The sequence below is a fragment of the Sciurus carolinensis genome, chromosome 11, assembly GCF_902686445.1.
Source record: "Sciurus carolinensis chromosome 11, mSciCar1.2, whole genome shotgun sequence".
Classification (NCBI taxonomy): domain Eukaryota; kingdom Metazoa; phylum Chordata; class Mammalia; order Rodentia; family Sciuridae; genus Sciurus; species Sciurus carolinensis.
In genome coordinates this window covers 86005062-86026792 of record NC_062223.1, presented here as the reverse complement: position 1 = coordinate 86026792, position 21731 = coordinate 86005062, and the positions used below count along the sequence as shown (strand labels likewise).

General features: G+C 34.1%; 1 protein-coding gene across 15 annotated transcripts in view; it reads left to right on the top strand.

The window, feature by feature from the left end:
- The window catches only part of Dlg2 (discs large MAGUK scaffold protein 2), a 2079243-nt gene that overhangs the window by 1497231 nt on the left and 560281 nt on the right, over positions 1-21731 (top strand). For all 15 annotated transcript variants that reach the window (XM_047516979.1, XM_047516993.1, XM_047516982.1 and 12 more), the window contains one exon: positions 11011-11180. In XM_047516979.1, coding sequence (XP_047372935.1) covers positions 11011-11180 — 170 coding nt within the window. The remainder of the gene's footprint in view (positions 1-11010; positions 11181-21731) is intronic.

Here is a 21731-nt window from a genome sequence, read left to right as displayed (position 1 = left end):
GTAGATTCTAATCAGCCCCCTCATCAGTCCCTATCCTGACTGCCACTGCCAGTAGTCTATTCTAGGCTACATATCTTTTATCATAATTCTATAGTAACATTTAACAACAGTCTTTGCCTTCTTTTACTCTAACTCCACCCTACAAATCTAACCAAATGTGTATTTCCACACTGTATTTGGGCAGCTCTATAATACTATTCTAGTTTTGCACAGAATGGTCACTTTCTATTGCCCTTAGGTTCAGACCCAAACTCTTTAACATGCCTTACAAAGACTCGTAGCTTGATTTTTGTTCCTCGCCTCATCAGCCACTGAGTTATGCCAGGAACACTTCTCCCATTCTTTATTTACATGGCTAACTTCTTTTTGACCTTCAGATCAGCTACATCAAATTCTCTGAAGTTTTCCCTGACTTCCTTAAAACTAAATTATTTCATTATGTGTTCCTGCAACACTCTATATGGTTTTTGCCACAACAATAACACTATATTTTAGTAGCTTGTTCCTCTATATGCCCTGTCAAGTTGTAAAGTTACTTCAGTGTGGGCATTAACCTTTAAAGGAATGTAAGGTACTTCACAAGTCACTGTGGGGTCTGGAGGTAGCTAATCCAGGTAGAAGAGGACTGAACAATGAACTTGTAACCATATAGAAAGAGACAGTTGTAGAGGTGAATAGCAACCGGATTACTGAAAGACTTGTGTGTTATGTGAAGGTCTGTGGGCAAGTGGGTTCAATCTTCATTGTACAGAAATCTATGAGCACTGTTCCCTAAGAAGCCTTCATAGAATCAGACAAAGGCACCCCTTTGCAGATACAATTCAGTATCAGGACACTAGGTTGGGACAAAGAGACTTCCTGGATTCCTTCCTGTACTTACTAACCTCTCCCAGCTATGTAGGGCACTCTGACTCTAGATCCCTTCAACCCTCTGAGGGTCACAAATGACCTCCCAGCAGGCTGTGTTCTGATTTCCATTTCTTCCCTGATGTAGAAATTATGCTACCTTTTCTCTTATTAGACAAGCAATTATAAATGTTCATTATCTGGCTTCTGAGGAAGGTTTAATTTGAAGAAAGAGCTTCTTTGCTTAGAATTTTTAAATGTTTAAAAATCTGTTATAGGCAGTAGGGAATAACTGAGTATTCTTCAATATAGGATAAAATAATCAAGTTTCTGTTTCATGAACACCATTCTGATAATAAGTTGGAAGGGGGATGAGGTGGACAGAGCTAGAGGCAATAAAACTAGCTATGGCATTTTCCCAGAATTTAAGCCATTAACAATAAGATCAAGAACTAAACAGAATAAGTGAGGAAAAAAGAAAAATCTAAATCCAAAAATATAAACTATGGTAGGTGGGACATGTGGCTTAAAGAGGTAAAAATCCTCCATTTTGGGTGATGGAATAATTTACCTTGATTGAGGATGAAAATTTTCAGATCTCACAAGTGAATTCAGTAAAGTAGCAGGATATAAGATCAATGCTCATAAATCTAATGCATTTTCATACATAAGTGATGAATCCTCAGAAAGAGAAGTTAGGAAAACTACCCCATTCACAATAGCCTTGGAAAAAATAAAATACTTGGGAATCAATCTAACAAAAGAGGGGAAAGACCTCTACGATGAGAACTACAGAACACCAAAGAAAGAAATTAAAGAAAACCTTAGAAGATGGAAAGATCTCCCATGTTCTTGGATAGGCAGAATTAATATTGTCAAAATGGCCATACTACCAAAATTGCTATACAGATTCAATGCAATTCCAATTAAAATACCAATGATGTACATCACAGAAATAGAGCAAGCAATCATGAAATTCATCTGGAAGAATAAGAAACCCAGAATAGCTAAAGCAATCCTTAGCAGGAAGAGTGAAGCAGGGGGTCACAATACCAGAACTTGGACTACACTACAAAACAATAGTAACAAAAACGGCATAGTATTGGCACCAAAATAGACAGGTAGATCAATGGTACAGAATAGAGGACACAGACACAAACCCAAATAAATACAGTTTTCTCATACTACACAAAGGTGCCAAAAATATACAATGGAGAAAAGATAACCTCTTCAACAAATGCTGCTGGGAAAACTAGAAATCCATATGCAACAGAATGAAACTAAACCCCTATCTCTCACCCTGCACAAAACTCAACTCAAAATGGATCAAGGACCTCGGAATCAGACCAGAGACTCTTCATCTTATAGAAGAAAAAGTTGATCCAAATCTTCAACATGTCAGCTTAGGATCAGACTTCCTCAACAGGACTCCCATAGCATAAGAAATAAAAGCAAGAATCAATAACTGGGATAGATTCAAAATAAAAAACTTTCTCTCAGCAAAGAAAACTATCAGCAATGTAAAGAGAGAGCTTACAGAGTGGGAAAAAATTTTTGCCACTCATACTTCAGATAGAGCACTAATTTTCAGTATATATAAAGAACTCAAAAAACTCTACACCAAGAATGCAAATAACTCAATCAACAAATGGGCTAAGGAAACGAACAGACACTTCACAGAAGAAGATCTGCAAGCAAAATATGAAAAAATGTTCAACATCTCTAGTAATAAGAGAAATACAAATCAAAACTACCCTAAGATTCCATCTCACTCCAATTAGAATGACGATTATCAAGAAAACAAGCAATAATAGGTGTTGGCGAGGATATGGGGAAAAAGGTACATTCATACATTGCTGGTGGGGCTGCAAATTAGTGCAGCCACTCTGGAAAGCAGTATGGAGATTCCTCAGAAAGCTTGGAATGGAACCACCATTTGACCCAGCTATCCCACTGCTTGGCCTATACCCAAAGGACTTAAAATCAGCATACTACAGTGATGCAGCCACATCAATGTTCATAGCTTCTCAATTCACAATAGACAGATTATGGAACCAACCTAGATGCCCCTCGATTGATGAATGGATAAAGAAACTGTGATATATATATATATATATATACACACATACAATGGAATATTACTCAGCCATAAAGAATAATAAAATTATGGCATTTTCAGGCAAATGGATGAAATTGGAGAATATCATGCTAAGTGAGATAAGCCAAACTCAAAAAACCAAAGGACAAATGATCTTGCTGATAAGCAGATGATGATACATAATGGGGGTGGAAGGGAGGAAAGAATGGAGGAAGGAGGGACTGTATAGAGGGAAAAGAGGGGTGGGAGGGGTGGGGGAAGGAAAAAATAACAGAATGAATCAAACACCATTACCCTATGTAAATGTATGATTACACAAATGGTATGCCTCTACTTCATGTACAAACAGAGAAGCAAGTTGTACCCCATGTGTTTACAATAAAAAGAATAAAAAAAGAACACCAAAACTAGAAGAGAATTTTTAAATTACTGAATCCAACTTAAAGACAGAAAAATTACTTAACTGGAAAGTGGCAGAACCAGGATTAGAACTCTTGTCTGATTTATAACCCAGAATTCTTCCATCATACCATGCTCCTTGTGGTTCTCAACTTTTTCCCTGAAATGTCTATTAGTATCAAAAAGCTAAGTTGAATTAGAACAAGAAAATGTATAATTATGAACTGCAAATATAGTGGTCAGTATCTAGGATTGGAGTAGAGGGAAATAGGAAATCAGACTCAACATTTTAAAGTATATATTTTTTAATTTTTTTAGATGTCGATAGATCTTTGTTTTATTCATTTATTTATAGGTGGTGCTGAGAATTGAACCCAGTACCTCACACATGCAAGTGCCCTACCACTGAGCCACAGCCCCAACCCTAAAGTATTTTTCTTTAGGTATGGCCCTCGTCCTTTTAGGCTTTGCAAGGTATCTGTAGCTTTTTGATGAGAATCTAGCATGTGTTTGTACTTGAGGCATTATGGACAAATGAGGACTTGAGTGCTTAGGAAACATTTGAAAAAGCATGGAGTGTGAGCTTGCCCTCTCCTAAGGCTGGTTTTGGTTAGGCATTTGGGAGACAGAGAGCGATATCATGAAATGAAGTGCAGTGGTAGGCCTGGTGCAGGTTGCAGAGATATAAAAAGAGGGGCAGATTTAGAGGTCATATGTGGTGTTCATTCTTTCTTAAGTGACAAATGTGTACCACACACCAGGAATACAAAAATAAAAAGCATTTTTTATTGTATATATATATTAAGTAACTCTTGATGAATTTTGAGGGGAGAGGAAACAACAAAAGAACAGCTTTAGGAAGGCGAACCTGGTTTTGTATGTCAGAATGAAGTGGAGAGGGGCACTTTAACCTGGCATCAGAAAAACCATTTAGGAAACTACTATAGTGATTGACTCCAGGGGCAGGGGTAGTACCTGGTGGGGAGTCCCTCATTTCATGAAAGTCGACATGCAGTCTTTGTCTGTAGATTGGGTATCAGATTGAGTGGAATTAGTAATGTCCAGTCCTATGATTCTCTCCCTTTTGAAATTCCCATTCAATATCTATTTTCCTTGTTACAGCCATTAGGTTGCCTGGCTTGAGATTTGTTACTGGCTTCTCTGCTTCTCCAGGAAAATGCCAAAAGACCAATCACTGATGCTGAAATAGCAGTTTCTTCCCCCAATGTGGAAAACTGTGATGTTTCCCAGATGACAGCTGCAGAGAATTCTGCAAGCATTTTATATAAGGGAAATGAAGTGGCAAATAGAGAGAGAAAAACAGTACGTTCGCTGTGGAAGATGGCTTCTATGGATCATAAACCTGAGTTACTCCCAACCAGAATTAGAGATGAGAGCAGAAGCCCTATATTTTTAAAAATGTAGGATGAGGTGGCTAACAGATAGTCTTTGCCAAAGAAAAGGAGTCAGGAAAGGAATTGCAAATATCAAATGCAAGTTGGAAAATGGTTTCACAGAGTTGTCTCTTGGTATAGGTGTACCTCTGAGACTTTGTTCCAAATAATGAAAAGATGAACATCTAGGGGATTAATTTCCTAGCATGTAGAACTTTTATTATCATCAGTTTGTCCACTTAAGGCTGAGAACTTCTATTCAATTTAGAATGAACCACACATGAGTCACACATGGAACACCCCTTCAAAACCTCGAGCAGTGGTTTTCAGAGTATGGTCCCAGTATTACCAGGATAACCTAGAACTTAGAAATTTGAATCTTTTCTTCCATTCCAGATCTACTAAATCAGAAACTCAGCGGGGGTAGGGGAAATACAAAACTCAGTGGTAGAGTGTGTGCTTACCATGTGCAAGGCTCAATCCTCAACACAAAAATGGGGGGACAGGAAAGAAAAGAAGAAAAGAAAAGAAACACAAAAATAAACCTAGGAGTAGAGTCGTGTGATCTGTGGTCTAACAAACCCTCCAGGTGACTTCTGTGCATTCCAAAATTTGAGAACCATTGATCTAGACTTTGTTATTTGGCCTGACTTTACTGCTTTGCTCCTTGACCCCTCTGATGGACAACTAGAATTCATCTTTAAATAAGTGACAACATTATTTTTAACAAATCTGAGAGGTATGGATAGGTAATACATGAGCTTTGAAATTACCTAGATATTCAATATTGTCATTATAAACCTCTCTCAGTTTTAGTTTCTGCTATATATTAAAGCAGTGATATATACATTTTGTTTCTATTTAAAGAATATATACACACTATACAACATGTACATCTCCCACTATGTACTAGGCATTATGTCATTTCAATAAACTTGAGATCACAGTTTAGCATAATGAGTGTTTTTATAAACATGGTACTCTTAATTAAATTTGAATTTTAGATAAACACAAATAATTTTTAATGTAAGTATATCCCAAACATGATGTAGAATATTCTTATGCTAAAAACTTCCTTAATCTGAATAATAATTCTTATTTATCTGAAATTCAAATTTATCTGATATTCAAATTTACCTGAGTGTCTTGTATTTTTATTAGCTAAGTTTGGTAAACTTATTAATATTTTACAGTAACTAGACCAACTAATTGGGGAAGGGACAATTTTCCCAAAGATAAAATAAACTTGAAGTATTAAAAGGAAAATAGGAATGAGCAAAAGAAGAAAACACAAAGTGTTGGTTATAAAGCCTGCCTATATTAGTGAGAATTATTTGTTAGCAAGTAGCAAAGATACATCTGAGATTATTTAATCAGATTAAATTATTATAACAGTTAGAGTATCTTCTCAAATTCGAGGATCCAAGGACAACTAACCCTGGGAAGAGCAACCATGGACTAGAGGTCCCTCAGGGTATCTGGAAGGAACCTATCCTTTGTCTGCAGTCCTTACTTCTTTCCATATTTCTACTTTGTTTCCAATGTTCTTGCAGAGAGATTTTTGACATTTCACAGTCAACGTGGGAAAAAATGATACCAAATAATCAGCTCTCAAGTTTCTATTTTTTTTTTTTCTATTTATACAAAATCTCTGAATTTCATGAGTTCAGGATACCCAAAATAAGGACTGGTCAAACTGTTTGATCATGCTTTATTGTATTTCATAAAGCACCTTAAGCATTGGTCAGGTTTCTCCATTATGTGGTTCTTTGATCTGTAATATGTCCATCTATTTGAAGAAAAGTAATTGTACTGAATGAAGACAATAAAGGGTAAGCCAATTAGAGGACATCCCTAAATAATAATAGTTGATACAAAGTTAAGTCTCAGACCCTGTGGCCTAAAACCTGCTTTTGAATTAAATAGAGAGTCAGAGCATAGTTGAGACTGTGGAGCGTGGGGCAAGAACAAAGTAGGCATGAGTTAGTAGGAATTCTGGTTTTGAGAAACACTGACCAAGGCTGCCATAAAGCTAGTCTGTAACTGAAGTTCTCTTGTGGGCAGAGGAAGGATTAGTTGACAATGTTAAAGAGAAATTCCATTATACTTCATCAAACAAGAATTAATGCCCTATTTTTACATTTTTCTTTCTGAAAATACCATTCATCTCACCTCTTCCTGCCTTTTGTAAACAAAATTTAGTAACTCCTTTCAGCATCTAGATTTCAGCTCTCTCCTGTTTTTACTATCTTTTTTCCTCTACTCTGGTCTCTTGGCATCCGCTCTAATGCAAATATTTCATGTCTTTTTTGCATAATAATAACAACAAACATAAATTGATGTTTACTGTTTGTCAGGCACTTTGCTGAGTAGTTCATTTAAGGCATACAACAGTCTTATCCCTATTTTTAGATGAAGAAACTGAGGCTTTAAGCTGTCAAGTGACTTTCCTAAATCACACAGTTCCTAAGTTTTAGAGCTGGAATGAAATACCAGATACATTTGGGTGGGGAGAAGACTCCTAGGTCCATGTTCTTAAGGTTTCTGTTGTGATATATGTCCCTTACCAAACATTTGGAAGAAATGTAAAAGAAATATGCTTTTAAAAACACCAAAAAGGGCTAAAACTTTGCTATCTTTTCTTTCCTTCAATATTTTTTGTACATAGTAAATTTTTAATTTCTAACACTATTATTTGTTAATCCTCGTGAATGCATTCATATCCTTAAAATGCATAAAATCACAAATCTTATTTTACCAGTCAAACATATTTTGTTACCTTTAAAAGAAAGTAGATCTTACATATTATTTTAAATTATATCCTCAAAGTAGAACAAATGATTCATTATCATTTGATTTTTCAGTAATGCTATGTCATGTTAGAGAATACTTAATTGTTAGGCAAAAAATAAGATGTGATTCTGTGAAGATTTCTGATAATGAAATGTCTTTTTGGTTACTAATATATTTTCTTCAAGGAAATGTACCAGAATTTCTAAAGGAAATTCTAGGAAGAGAATAAAATTAATTTTTCAATCTTGCGCACACTTCTGGTCCACAAAATGAAAATTTCTACAAATGAAAATTTTAGTCTTGTGTTTGAAACAGAAAGCACAGAAAGAGTGAAAGCATCAACTGAATTACATTGGTGGAGTGGGGAGGAAGTCTTTATGCAAATGGCTTCTAATACAGTGGCTCAGAAACATGATAAAGCTGTACTTTTTTCTGGGACAAAGTATTCCTTGAACTTGAAGCTGATACACTTATATGTTTCAAAATGAATACAGTGTACTGACTTCATTCAAAAAGGTTATCTACGGGTAAAGAAAGCAGATTAATTTTAAATAGCTGTGACCCTCTAGCCAAATTCTATTTCAAGTGAACTGGGAGGAAGGGAACTTGAATGTCCTAGTTTGGCTTGACATTCTCTGCTTCTTTTGAGAATTTGAATGTAAACTCCTCCTCATTTTTTTTTAATTTAAAATAATCAACTCAGAGTACCTCTGTATCAGGATTGAAATTGGAAAGGACAAAACCAGGGTAAGACCTTACCCCTGTACCCACCAGCACTGTGACCTTGTCAGTAAAATTCCACTATTTATAAATTAGGGATCAAAGCTTTATGAATTGAAGCAGAAACAAATAAATGCAGTGATTAAACTAATATAGCACATAATAGGTATCCAAAATGTTCAAATTTCTATCCTGTTCTCTTTTCAACAAATCCCTGAGCACATCTTTGATTTACTTGTAAATAGCAAAAACTCAGCTGTATCTTGTTACCATGCACACATATACATGTACATATCAGTTTTCTGGTTACTTCTCTCCCCACCCCTAGAGAGGAAGTGACTTGACCATGATTACAGAGCTGATACAGAGCTGGGGCTCAGATCCAGACCTCCTGACTGCTCATCCTGTGCTGTGTACTGCAATGAATCTGCCTACTTCATCTACATATTCAGAAACAACCATGTGTTCTGGGCTCTCTTTTCCTCACATTAGTAATTTAGTAATTGACAAGGATCCCACTGTATGCAAAAGGAAAAAACAGAGTTTAAGTAGATATAGCCTCCAGAATTTTTTTCTAATGTCAGCCACTCCCTTTTATGCAAATCAATGTTTTAAGATATAATTAGTATTCTGAGCATAGAGTGATGGTAAACATAATGTTTTTGCATTATCATGAGATGGCAAAATTACCCATTCTCAAAGGACCAGCTGCTGCAGGGCGGCTGGCACCCATGCTGCCTACGTTCTCAAAACTATTTTAATTGGTAGTTTTCTGGATTTTTTTTTTTCAGTCAGAGAGGAAATGTATGTGTAAACCGATTAAAGTCATACCATCTGTTATGATGAATGATATCACTGAATCTTTGTAAAACGTTCCATCTCAGGATTTTGAGACTGCTCTGTGTTCTCATTGAGGTGAGGGTTCCTATAGCTCACCTCCTCAAACAAGCATAGAAATATTATGTACTAAAAAACAAAGACAGGAAAATTCTACCCAAACTTTTTGTTTAATATTTCTTCTATGGGTCTGTAAGTTTGAATTAATATGTACAACACATATAAAACTTGATCACTTTAGATATATATGGTCCTAAGAGGTCTCACATTTTGAAATAAGACATGAGTTCAAATCCAATGTCCACCCAAATTGTTGACAGTTTTAAGCAAAGGATGGAACCAATTGGAATTACTCTCATTTCTATAATGTAGATAATAAGTCTTATTCCACAACATTACAGAGGGAACCCAGTAGTTAAGAACATTATAAAGCAATGAATACTATTCCATTACCAATAACAACCATTTATTAAGTACATATTGCATATTGGGTACTTTGTAAGTGCTCATTATCTATTTTAATCTTCACCCAAAGACTTCGTACTACATATTACTATTATATCCAATTTAAAGATGAGAATATGGACACCTAAATAGGCTAAGACAATTATCCACAGATGAAAATTAAGGAAATAAAGGACACAAGAATTGAATTGACACTTATTCTTTATTAATTCAATAATATTTGCTCATAATAAATCTCCTGAACAAAATTGGACTCTGGAAGGAGGAAGTAGGGAATGGAAGTTATGTAAGCAACCAAACCATGTTCACTTTACCCTGGCTATTATGTAGAGAATAAATTAAAAGGTGACAGGAGAAGATTCAAGGAGATGAGGCAGGCGATTGTGAAAGAGTTCAGGAGAGAGATGAAGTTGGCAGCCGTGAAGGTGAAGAAACCTGGATGAACTGAAGATCGCTGTGCAGGTGCAGCTGATTGGGTGGAGATGGTGGGGAAGAGGACTCAAGCCAGAGTAGCCCTTGTCCCTGAGTCTGAGCAACATGCTGACCTGAGTTGAGGAATTCTAAAATGGATATACAGATGGTGACATCTTCCTAGCTTCAAGCCCCATGCTCGTGACCATTATTAAAGCTATCGCTAATGGTGATTGTGAAAATAAAAGAGTTTAAAGTCCATGCCACATAACTGTAAACTACCTAGAAATGTTTATGGAAAATTCAAATTATTCCTTCCTGTGTGAAAATGGAAAAAATGAAAATCTAACTTAGAACTTGCCATAGTTCTTAGTTGTCAGAGTAAATACTTTGAACAAAATCACAAGTCTTTTCAAACTTCATTAAATCTGAACTTCAATATTTATAATGTTGTGAGATGAATTAGATGAGAAAATTTTGAAGATAATTTGCCAGAAAATTAACAGGTTTATTTTAGATGATTGAGTCATATGTAATTTTTCTTCTTTCCAACATTTTTGTATTTTTCAGATTTTCTAAAATGATCGTATATTACTTTTACAAATAGCAAATTATGCATTTTAGAAAATGTAATGTATAATGTTACATTTGTTATGTCTATGTAGTCCATAGTAATAAGTCCTGAGAACCACTTGAATCATAACTTTCAACCAAACCAATTTAAAACCAATCAAAATAATGATGTAATTGACAGACATCTTAAAATACATGTCCTCACTATGCCATATGTGATGCAGTCCCAGTCAGCGTGGACCAAAGTTCAGGATGGGAACTGACCAATAGTGTGCTCAAGGTGGGGAAAGTGGGAAGGCAGAGGAACTTAGGTTTCTTTGATTTCTTATAGTTTAAGTATGCTTCAGATTTGAATTTTAAAATTTCTTAGACTTTTTACTTCCCCTTATAAAAGTAGAAAGTCATAAAAATAAAAACATCCTTTTTAAAAATTCCCCAGCACTGCTGAATCTTGTCTCTTTTTCTTCTTTTCAGGGTCAATGATTGTATCTTGAGGGTGAACGAAGTGGATGTGTCAGAGGTTTCCCACAGTAAAGCAGTGGAAGCCCTAAAAGAAGCAGGGTCAATTGTCCGGTTATATGTGCGTAGAAGACGACCCATTTTAGAGACCGTTGTGGAAATCAAGCTGTTCAAAGGGCCTAAAGGTAATTTAAAAAAAAAAAAAAAGACCCATGATAAGACATGAATAGCAGAAAAACATTTGGCTAAAGTTTGTGCCACAACATAACTTCTTTCTTTTATTCTAACATTCATTGTTTACCACGATATTTTAAATTCTACAATAATAGTTTTTGGGGGTGGAGGAAAATAACTTGTTTCTTTCTTTTTTTTTTTTCCTGTGTGGCACTGGAGATCAAATCAAACTCAACACCTTATGCATTCTAGGCAAGCACCCTACCAATAATCAGTTCCCAGCCCAAAATACTAACACACTTACTTGGATAAGTAAATGACAGATTTATGTGGAATGTCCTTAAGAATAATAAATAGCAACAACCATTACATTTTTCTATAAAATGTTTAATGCATGTTAATACTTCCTAATTTTTCAGATATAAGTGGTAAATCCTCTTATTTGGAAAAATAGTAATATAGTAATCTATCCTGATATAATAATGGTAACAATTACAACACTGTTATGGTTTCTTTTAATTTCATGATATTCTTATGAATTATACCCAAGAAGTATTACATAGTATTTTATACTTGGAATAACTAAAAGAAATTTTACTTTTTTTGGTGGGGATGGGTAACCAGGGATTGAACTCGGGGGCATCCACCACTGAGTCACATACCCAGCCCTATTTTGTATTTTATTTAGAGATAGGGTCTCACTAACTTGTTTAGTGCTTTGTCATTTCTGAGGCTGGTTTTGAACTCACAATCCTCCTGCCTTAGCTTCTGAGCCTCTGGGATTATAGGTATGTGCCACTGTGCCTGGCTAAATTTTACTTTTTTGAAGTGTCTCAAATCTCCAAGGTTATTGTGGTTACACTGAAGAACCACATAAGCAATAAGATGAATTTTTATATTAATTTTTAAGAATAATCCTTTGAACACTATTCTTTAAAATGATTATATTTAATATTAGTTTAAGAGTATTCAAATATTTTAGAAAAATCTAATATTTGGCTTAACAGTATTTAAATATTTTAGGTGATAATTAGATTAATCACTATCCTCTTTGAGTGAATCATTTCCCTTCCCTTTAAAATCTATTTCATCTCTAATATAAAAAAATAAGCATTCAATTTCTTCTGGGGACAGTAGTAGGTGATCTTTAAGCTCTCAGACCCAAGTGTTAGAGCTGAGTTTAAAAGCCTGGTTCAGTCAGTTACTGGTGGAGTCACCTTGATTGGACCACTCTTCATTATTAAGTGAAGATCATAATGATATATCTATCCCATAAGCTTTCTGATGTCTAAGCATTTAACTAATAGTGGGCACATGATAAGCCAGTCCAGCCTAGTAAAGAGTTCAGACTTTAGAACCCAACAGTCTAGATTAGAACCCTGGCTCTACAGCTCACTAGCTGAGAGACTTAGGGCAAAATGATTAACCTTTCTTTGCCTTTTCTCATCTACAAAAAGCAAATAAAAATAGTATTTGTTCTTAGAGAAGTTATGAGAATTGGATGTCAATTTGCATTAAATATTTACAATAAAACCTGACACAAAATAACTGCCCAGCAAATATTAGATATGGTAAACATGTTCTTTTTAGTATTCTTTACTATATATGATTTTAGCCTTAATAACAATAGTTTGAAAATCTGAGGAAAATACTTAGAGATCTCTTGGGTTAAATTCAAGTGAATTAAAATCATAGACTTAAATTTCAAAAAAAGGAAAACAATAATAAAGCATTTTTATACTATACTCTTTAGTGGTGTGGAAGAAAGTCTATCTACCCTATCCATTTACTAAAATTGTATTGGCAGAGCACCTGAAATTTAAATAAAGTAGGCATGCATGTTATTTCTATTGATAATACATACTACATACAAATAATGTGTAACTATTTCTATAAATCAGTTATCAGCAATTATTCAGCACAACCCTAAGGCAAATACTAATTTTAAGCACCCAGCAAAGTATTACCATTCATTTATAAGCTTCTAACTTTCCGAGTCACTTGATGACCTCCAGCTGCTTAGCAGAGCACTTAAAAGCTATATAGAGTATTAGTGACCAAAACTTCTTAATTTTATCAGGAACACATTTTTGAACCCTTATTTTTGGCACTTTGGCAACTCTCCAGCTGGTTTACTTAATTCTGAACTCTTTTCTTCTTTGAGCCTGTAGTGGGGTCAGGAATTGCCTTACAACATGGAAGGTCTCTGGGTGGGGGGGCAGCTTTAGAAGTGAGCATTAATTAAACAGGTATACTTAGGCAATAATCCACCAGAATTACACAACCTATAGGAGAGGGGGACACACAAAAGCTTGGTGTACTGAGCCAAGGAGATTAAGGATAATACTGAAAAGAACTTTGCATCCTGAAAGCCAGCTCCTGCCAAATCCCTATTGGGCCTGTTGAGATTATGCTGAGTTAGTTACACTTCTTGTACTATTGTTATGCAGAGATCATTGATTAGGAACTGATTCCTCTACATAAAGCTTATTGATTTACAAGAAAATTAACTGTTTAGTCATCGAATTCCTAATGCTTCTCACAGTGCCTTAAACACAGGAAGTGCAGAATCAGAATAAATTAAATAATTAAATTTGATCTTATACTAAATCTAATGATACCTTGCTATCTTCATTTAGCAACTTATAATTATTTTTGACTTATGATACATTTGAAAGTTGGTTCTATCAGTGCTTATACCATGAAGAGTCATATGCATTGTGGAGGATGAAAATGAATCAGATGAAGTCTCCTCAAAAAGTTATAGTGTAAAAGGAGAAATCGGTTAGGGGTCACTTGGAGGAGGCAGAAAAGGGTGAATGAATTTAAACTATATATTGGAAATACAGTTGATGTCACTAATCAAGAAACTGAATGGGGGTGTGTCCAGAATGAGGACCAGCTTTCTAGCTGGGGTGCCATCTCTGAGAAGGTGTAGATCATGAAGAAATGGTTATGGAGGAATGACTAAGGATTCACTTTCCTACATGTAGGAAGAGTTTGGTGCATCTGAAAAGGAGATCTCAAGAAACAGAACTGGGTAAACTGAAAACCATTTCAAATTCACACACTGATTTCCCCTCATATTTTGTCCAACATCCAAACTGGGGAGATAACGGAATAATTGACTCTCTCCTATCAGTAATCTTTAATATTAGACAATCATGACTATGGCTGCTTTAGCTATTTTGAACAGTTATAAATATGTAGTTAATCCATTTTATAGACTTTCATAATATCCAGACTATTTTCAATTTGATGATTGTTATTGTTTGTTTTTGCACAAGACAAAAGGTAAAGAGTATTATTCCTTCCTTTTCTGTAGATAAAATATTATGGGATTCTTTGAAAGTGTAATTAAATGATTATTTAAATTAAATTTTATATTTTTATAATTCCATACCCTATTTTATTCCTTCCATCTATTGCACAGATTGATAATTCTGAAATAACCTTTGATATTTGTGATTCTGTTTTTATAGCAGTGTTAATCTTTCCAATATTCAAATAGAACTAACTGTTTGGTGATTTATAGCTATGCATTTCAGTAAAGACTATTTGGGTAATATGCAACTGATTTAAAATGTCTTTTCTTAACAATAAGTAAGAATTTCCCTAACCTCACAGTTAGAGATTTGGTCATTGAAAGCAGCTGGGGTATCTCTGTCCGGGCAATCAAGAGAGAAAAAAGAACAATCATATGTAGGAAGTATTGATTAAGTAAATCCATTTAGCTTTGCCAGCAACTGAAAATCAAGAAGGAAATTCTGAATAATGTATGTGGGTACCCAGGAAATAGATTTACAATAAAAGACTTCTAGTGACTTTCCCAAAGACACTCCAAGTCATAACTTCTAAGGAGCTGTATAATTAAATGTATATCAAACGTTAATTCCTGTGGCTTAAGAACTCATGTAAAAATTTTAGAAATTTTTGACCCATCTATTATTCTATAACTTCATTTTTAGTGTATAAGTCCTATAACTTCCTGTATTGAGTAAAGAGTTCAGTGAATATTGAATGAACTAGTATTATAAATAAGAATTAAATATACTGTCCTTACACTTAGTGTGGAGACTGCCTGCACTGAAATCCACCCTCCCCACCTTATAATGGACAGCTTTCCTAGCAGTGCTCTTTAATAAACTATACTTACTATCATCTAATTTGGAGTATTTAGGTTATCAAAGATTTTGTTTGTCCATAATTTGGATGTTTATGACCAAGCAGTTTACCATACCACTGGAAGAAACTAAACACAAAGCTTATACAACAAGTTTGATTACTGGCCCTCAACAAATAGTTACATGGAAGGACACCATACATTCCCCCAGTCCCTTGCCATGCGGTAAATTATAATGTGTATTCATTTTTTAATGCCTGTGCAAATCTGTTTCTGAATGCAAAGAGCAGTTTACTTTTTATTCAAGCCCGTATTCTAGACTCCAAGTTCCCAGTGGTAGGTGGACCTGTTTGTGATGAAGAGCCATTCTGAACAAGGATTGGACCCTTGGTAAACACAATAGCAAGTTTAACTGTTTGGCATGGGGTCTCAAAGCACTACATTTTCCTTTTAGTGCTAAAATTTTCTCAATCCTTTTGAATTGCCAAAATAGCCCCCTTGGGTACACAAGGGGATTTGCTTGAGTACATATATAATGCAACCTTTTATGGGAATAAATAACACCGAATCAAATAAAATGCCAAATTCTATGTATTAAACAAGGAAAACATTCTTCTTTCTATACACCAAAAAACAAATCTTTCTTTCCAACTGGATAGAGGACAATGTATCTGATGAATTCACCTTGTTTCCTGGCACACATCTGTGTAATTTGTTATGTATGCATATTGTTAATTTCTGATTATTTCTGCATGCAAGGCATTTGTGGATTGGAGGTGTTCCCTAAGCCAATATTTGTTCACTCTTCATAATGATGTCTATAAACAAGCTCTCTCCCGAGATATTGTAGCAAATGATTTATGCATGAAAAAACAAACTACAAATATTGCCACTGCAATGCCCACTGTTCTGTGTATTACCATACAATGGGAGAGTAGGTCACTTGATTGCATTTGCTAAGTGTACTGCTCCTTTCATTTTCTTTTTGGGGCTAACATGGCCATCAATTTTTGTTTGTTTGTTTGTTTGTGTACTTATTTGCTATTTAAAGATAGTTATTTTTTAACAAAATTCTTGATTAATGGTTCCCATGTACAAATTTTTAAAGTCAAAATTATTTCTATCATAAACTTCTGATTTAAAAAAATATACTGTACTGGATGTAGTTTGAGTAGTTTTAAAATTCAAAGTTTTATCATTTACACAGGAAACCCTATGAAAGAGCTATCAGTATTCACCAAACCAAAGTTTTACCTTCATAGTATTCTTTTTAAGTTTTAAAAGGAAATTTATTGACATAGTAAATACTACAATGGTAAATACTTTCAGTTTATGGTCAGCCACAAAGTAACTTAGTTGAAAGACTTTTGGGTTTCAAGTTGGAACCTAAGTTTAAATCCCTGCTTTATTGGAGTATTAATTGGGCATAATAAACAGATATTGTGCCCAATAAATTTTAAATGCTATTCTTCCATTTTTTTTTAAAAAGCAGACATATACAAGAATTATTATTTATTCACTCAATAACTATTTTACTTCAGAGTCATTTATTAATTCAAACAGTTCTAAATGCTAAAACAAAGAAATGAAAATAAGTAAAGAAGTTTTGGCTTTTCTCCCAAGTACTTGACATCTATCTACACTGAAATAATGCAGTCCTCCTCTGCTGGATTCATGCTGAATTCATCATGGTCCCCTAACTAAACCCATTTGAGTTCCCCAAATCATTGATGAATGTACATTAAATCCTCCCTTCTATAGAACACTGAGGTCCAATAAAATTAAAGTTTGCAGCATCTTTTATTCATGTACTGTGACTCCGAATGCCATTAAACTGTCAATCAAAAAAATCTTATACTTCTCAGACATTGTCTCTGAACATGATTCAATCATGGTTAGATACCTTGAGAATTTATTTCACATGGAAAATTTAAAGGAAAGAGAAGATAAAATCTATTTTAATATCCATAAAGGAAGTCAATTTAAGCATCTTTAAAATACAGAATATGCCATGGGTTGTCCAGTTATGAGATCCCATCAAGAGTCCACTGAAAGTCAAATATTTGTACAATAATAATTGCATGATTGATATCAATCAATTCTGAAAAGAGAGCAATTTGGAGGAAGAAGGAGTCAAAATGACAGGAAACAAACTAGGTACATTTTTCTAGGTGAATCAAAGTCTGATAATAGTGGATGAAGAAGGTCTGTCTGTGTGTGTACACGCATGCTTTTTTCAATGTAGTCCATTTTACCTTCGTGGTTCTATTCAGATTAAAAACTAGGAATAGAGACATGGTGTTCCTTCACATGTAATAGTAATCACAATCTAGTGTGTAAAATACACGTATAATTAGACAATTACAGTGCTGCCAGATAAACACATGCCTTTACAAGTAACCTTGACCAACACTTTTAACTTCTCCTTTAATAATCCAGAAAGAAGCTGCTTTACAATACTGTGGCTAGCTATTTTCTTGGGAAACTGCTGTAATCAATAGATATTTTTCCCCCTAAAATTGAGCTGGAAGCTAGAACTTCTCTGCAATTGCCCATTAATCTTACTTCTGCCCTCTTTAGCTCTAATGGACATTATTCACAGGAGAGCTCTTTAGACATTTACAAGTCACTGTCATTGCTTCTTCCAGGCCTGTTCTTTAGACCAAGTCAACCCAATTCATCAGTCATTCTTGATACATTATCATTTCAAGATTCTTTCATTTAACTGCTTTCATCCCATGAATTTTCTCAAGTTTGGCAGTATCCTGCATAAATAACAGTACACAGAATGGGATCTAAAAATCCCTTTATGTGATTATAAGCACAGATCATAGCAAGTAAATTCTATGTGTATTCCATTCTATATTCTATTAATCTAATATAAAATTGTTAGCATTTTTTATGAATCTTTTTATTGGTTTATATCAAGAATAGAGAGAGGCACTTCATATTATCTATTGGCCATCAGACATATTACATTATATTTTATTATAATGAATATTTTGTCAATTTATAAAGTTTATATTAATTTATAATTTTATGTTTATCTCTATTGAACATAATATTGTTGAGCTCAGCTTAGCATCAAGATATGTCATTATTAATCTTTTTTAAAAATTATTTTTGGTTGTTGATGGATCTTTATTTTATTCATTTATTTATATGCCATGCTGAGGATCAAACCCAGTGCCTAACACATGCTAGGCAATCGCTATACCTCTGAGCCACAACCCAGCCCCTATCAATTTCATTCTTAACAGTCATTCAACCATTCCTCAATTTTAGCCACCATTTCCTCCTTTGTATCTATAGGTAACCTGAAGGTAGATAAATGGGATTCTCATAAACAGGATATAATCTGGCAGGTATATATATTACCCAGCACATCATATGTTAAAAGTGAATCCCACAGATGTAAAGAAAGATTGGATATAAAAAATAACAGAAAGATAAAAGATGAATATAATGTCCATAAGGTAAGTTTTCTACCAAGCAAATGTACATACTACTAAAAAAACTGATTCTTAGGTTATGAGAACCAATTAATGATCGGCTGCCAGAAATGATCACTTCTAATAATTCATAAAAACAAAATACAGAGGAAATTGGCAACAACAACCATATAAAAGTTTGTCAACAGTAATGAGAAAAGTAATGAAACACAACTTAATGGAACTTGACAAATGGTGACTAAAGAAAGAGAGTAGCAGAGAGACATGGAAAAGTTCACGAGCTTCCCCACTCCCATTCCTCTCCCCTCCTGAAAACCTACTGGTGATTGCAACACTGAGATTTCTCACCAATTCTATTAAATGGGGAGAAACGTGCACTAAGCCCGTAGCTTTATTTGTTTCAAAGAGTAGTTGAAACTTGCTGTGGGGAGAATCTAAGTCAGGAAGTAGGGAAAGTGAGCAGTAATGCTGGCACCCTCCACTGCAAATCAGGGTTCTACAGGTCCACTTGGAATCAGAGAAATTGCCCAACAAATAAAACCTTGGTATAGGGTGGGAGCAAAATCTCAAGAGGTAGCAGAATTCGGGTGTTCGAAGAACAGTGGCCACTTAAGCTGACCAAATTATATTGTTATCTTGTGTGCCTGTATGGATATGTAACAACAAATCACACTATAATGTATAATTACAAATAAAAATTTAAAATATGAGAAAAAAGAAAGAAAAAGAAGTGTCCACTTGCTGACAGTCTCTTCTGAGCTATTCAACTTCTTCCTCAGTCACTGCTCAGGCATGAAAAGTGATTCAAACACAAAGAGTCCATATCTCCCACCACAAATTCAAATGTAAAACAAGATGATTGTAGTTAGAAAGGAGAAGGACAAACTAGCCATGTGTACTATATCGGAGCAAATAGAAATCTGATTGAGGTGCCATCCATGAAAAAAATGAAAACAATTAGTACCTCTGTAAGCAAATCAAAAACAAAAAGTGTTGCCATCATCATCCTCAAACCTATTAAGCGTTTTCTGTAAGTTAGGCAGCACCTTAAGTGCTTTATACGTCTATCTCTTTTGATCCCTTTAAGAAGCCCTAAAAGTGCTTTCATTCTGTGTGCACCTATGCAGGCTGTTAACAAGCATGAGAAAACATGAGTGGTGACAGAGACAGGATGCAAATCACTGGTCCAGGACTCCTGCTAATAAACCCTGTGTGATCTTGGTCTTCATAACCTGCAGAAAATGATGAGAAAGGAAGGAGGGAGGAAAGGAGGATGAAAAGGAAGAGAGAAACCAAAGAGCCAACCTTTGCTTCAAGGAATGAAATGAAATTAGTCACTATTTTTCCTATAGAACAACTTAAGAAAATAAAGTCAGTAAAACACATGTTCAAAGACAAAATGATAAAACTACAAAATGAGCTGAAAAGAAAGAATGCAGACCAGAGGAACTCAACAAATAACCTAAATAATATCATTACAGAATCTTTAAATATGGGATAAACAGAGAGAAAAAGATGAAATAAATTATAAAAGGTAAAAGTTTGAGATAATCATGGTGAACACAGATTTTAAAAAAGAACTTGTGACTGAAGGAGTCTAGACTCAGTCAAGGGTTCAAAAACTATGTCATCCATGCAGTCTTTTCTAAAACATGTCCTATACCACAACTGTTATTTGTAATATTCTGATCATATGTTTGATTAATAATTAAAAAGTGAAAAAGTATATTTATTTGTCATTCTAAACCAAAGAACACTATATAAAAATTCTTTTAAGCAATAAAGGAATTCAATAAGATGGTACAGTATAAATTAATATGTAGAAATAAATAGCATATAAAATATATGCAGATATATAAACACAGTAACCAACTAAAGGATATAATGGAAGAAAATGTCAATTATAATAATAATAGAATGATGAACATTTAAGAGTAAATTTTTGATAAACATGAAATCTATATAAAAGTAACTTTAAAATGCTATTAAGGGACATATACCATAACATGTCAGTGGAAAAGAAGATGCATCATCAAAAAATTATAATTTTTACATTTTCACCAAAAACATTTAAGGAAAAATATCAATAAACAAATTTTTAAAAGAAAGTTGACTCTAAATTTCATGTGGCAAAAATTAATAGAAATCATACATGAAAATTCAGAAAAGGAATAATAAACTTTTAAGAGAGAGGTCCAGGCCTAAGATATATTAAAATATGTTTTAAAACTATAATAATTAAAAAGTAAAAATTCAAAAATAGACAACATGAAGAAATTTAGTATATGATAAAGGTGGCATTTTGAATAAGCATGAAAATATAGATTATTCAACAAGTCATACTAGTAAAACTGGATCTCTGTCTTTAAAAAAGTCAATTGGATCCTCACTTCATGCCCTTTTTCCAAATAAATTATCACTCAATCAGATTTTCATGTTCAAAAATGAAGGTATAAAACTGTAAAGGGAAAAATGGTTAAGTTGTACTACATTAAAATGAGGAACTTTTGTTCACTCAGGAGTACCATTAGTGGTGAAAAAACTATAGAGTGGAGATGATTATTCCCCCCCAAAATTTTCATACATTCATATGATATTAAAATTTTCATTATAGAAGAATAGAAAATTCAAATATGTTCTTTCTGAAAGCTAGAAAAGGCTGGTATAATATCATCTGAGATAACAATATTAAAATATCTTTGATTTTCAAATGAATCTTTTGGCTTACTGATTATAGTTCTAAATTAATTCTATAGAGCTATCTGCCTCTATATGAAATTGCAACATTAATTATAACAAAGTATCTCTAGTAGCAAACAAATACCTAAATGACAAAATAAGAATGTCTAGAAGAATTTAGTTCATCTACATAATATAATACCATTTGTCTTTAAAAAAATGAGGAACTGAAATTAATGTACTGAATGAATGAATGTACTTAATGTACTGAAAAAATAAACAAATGTACTGAGATGGAAAAACCCAAT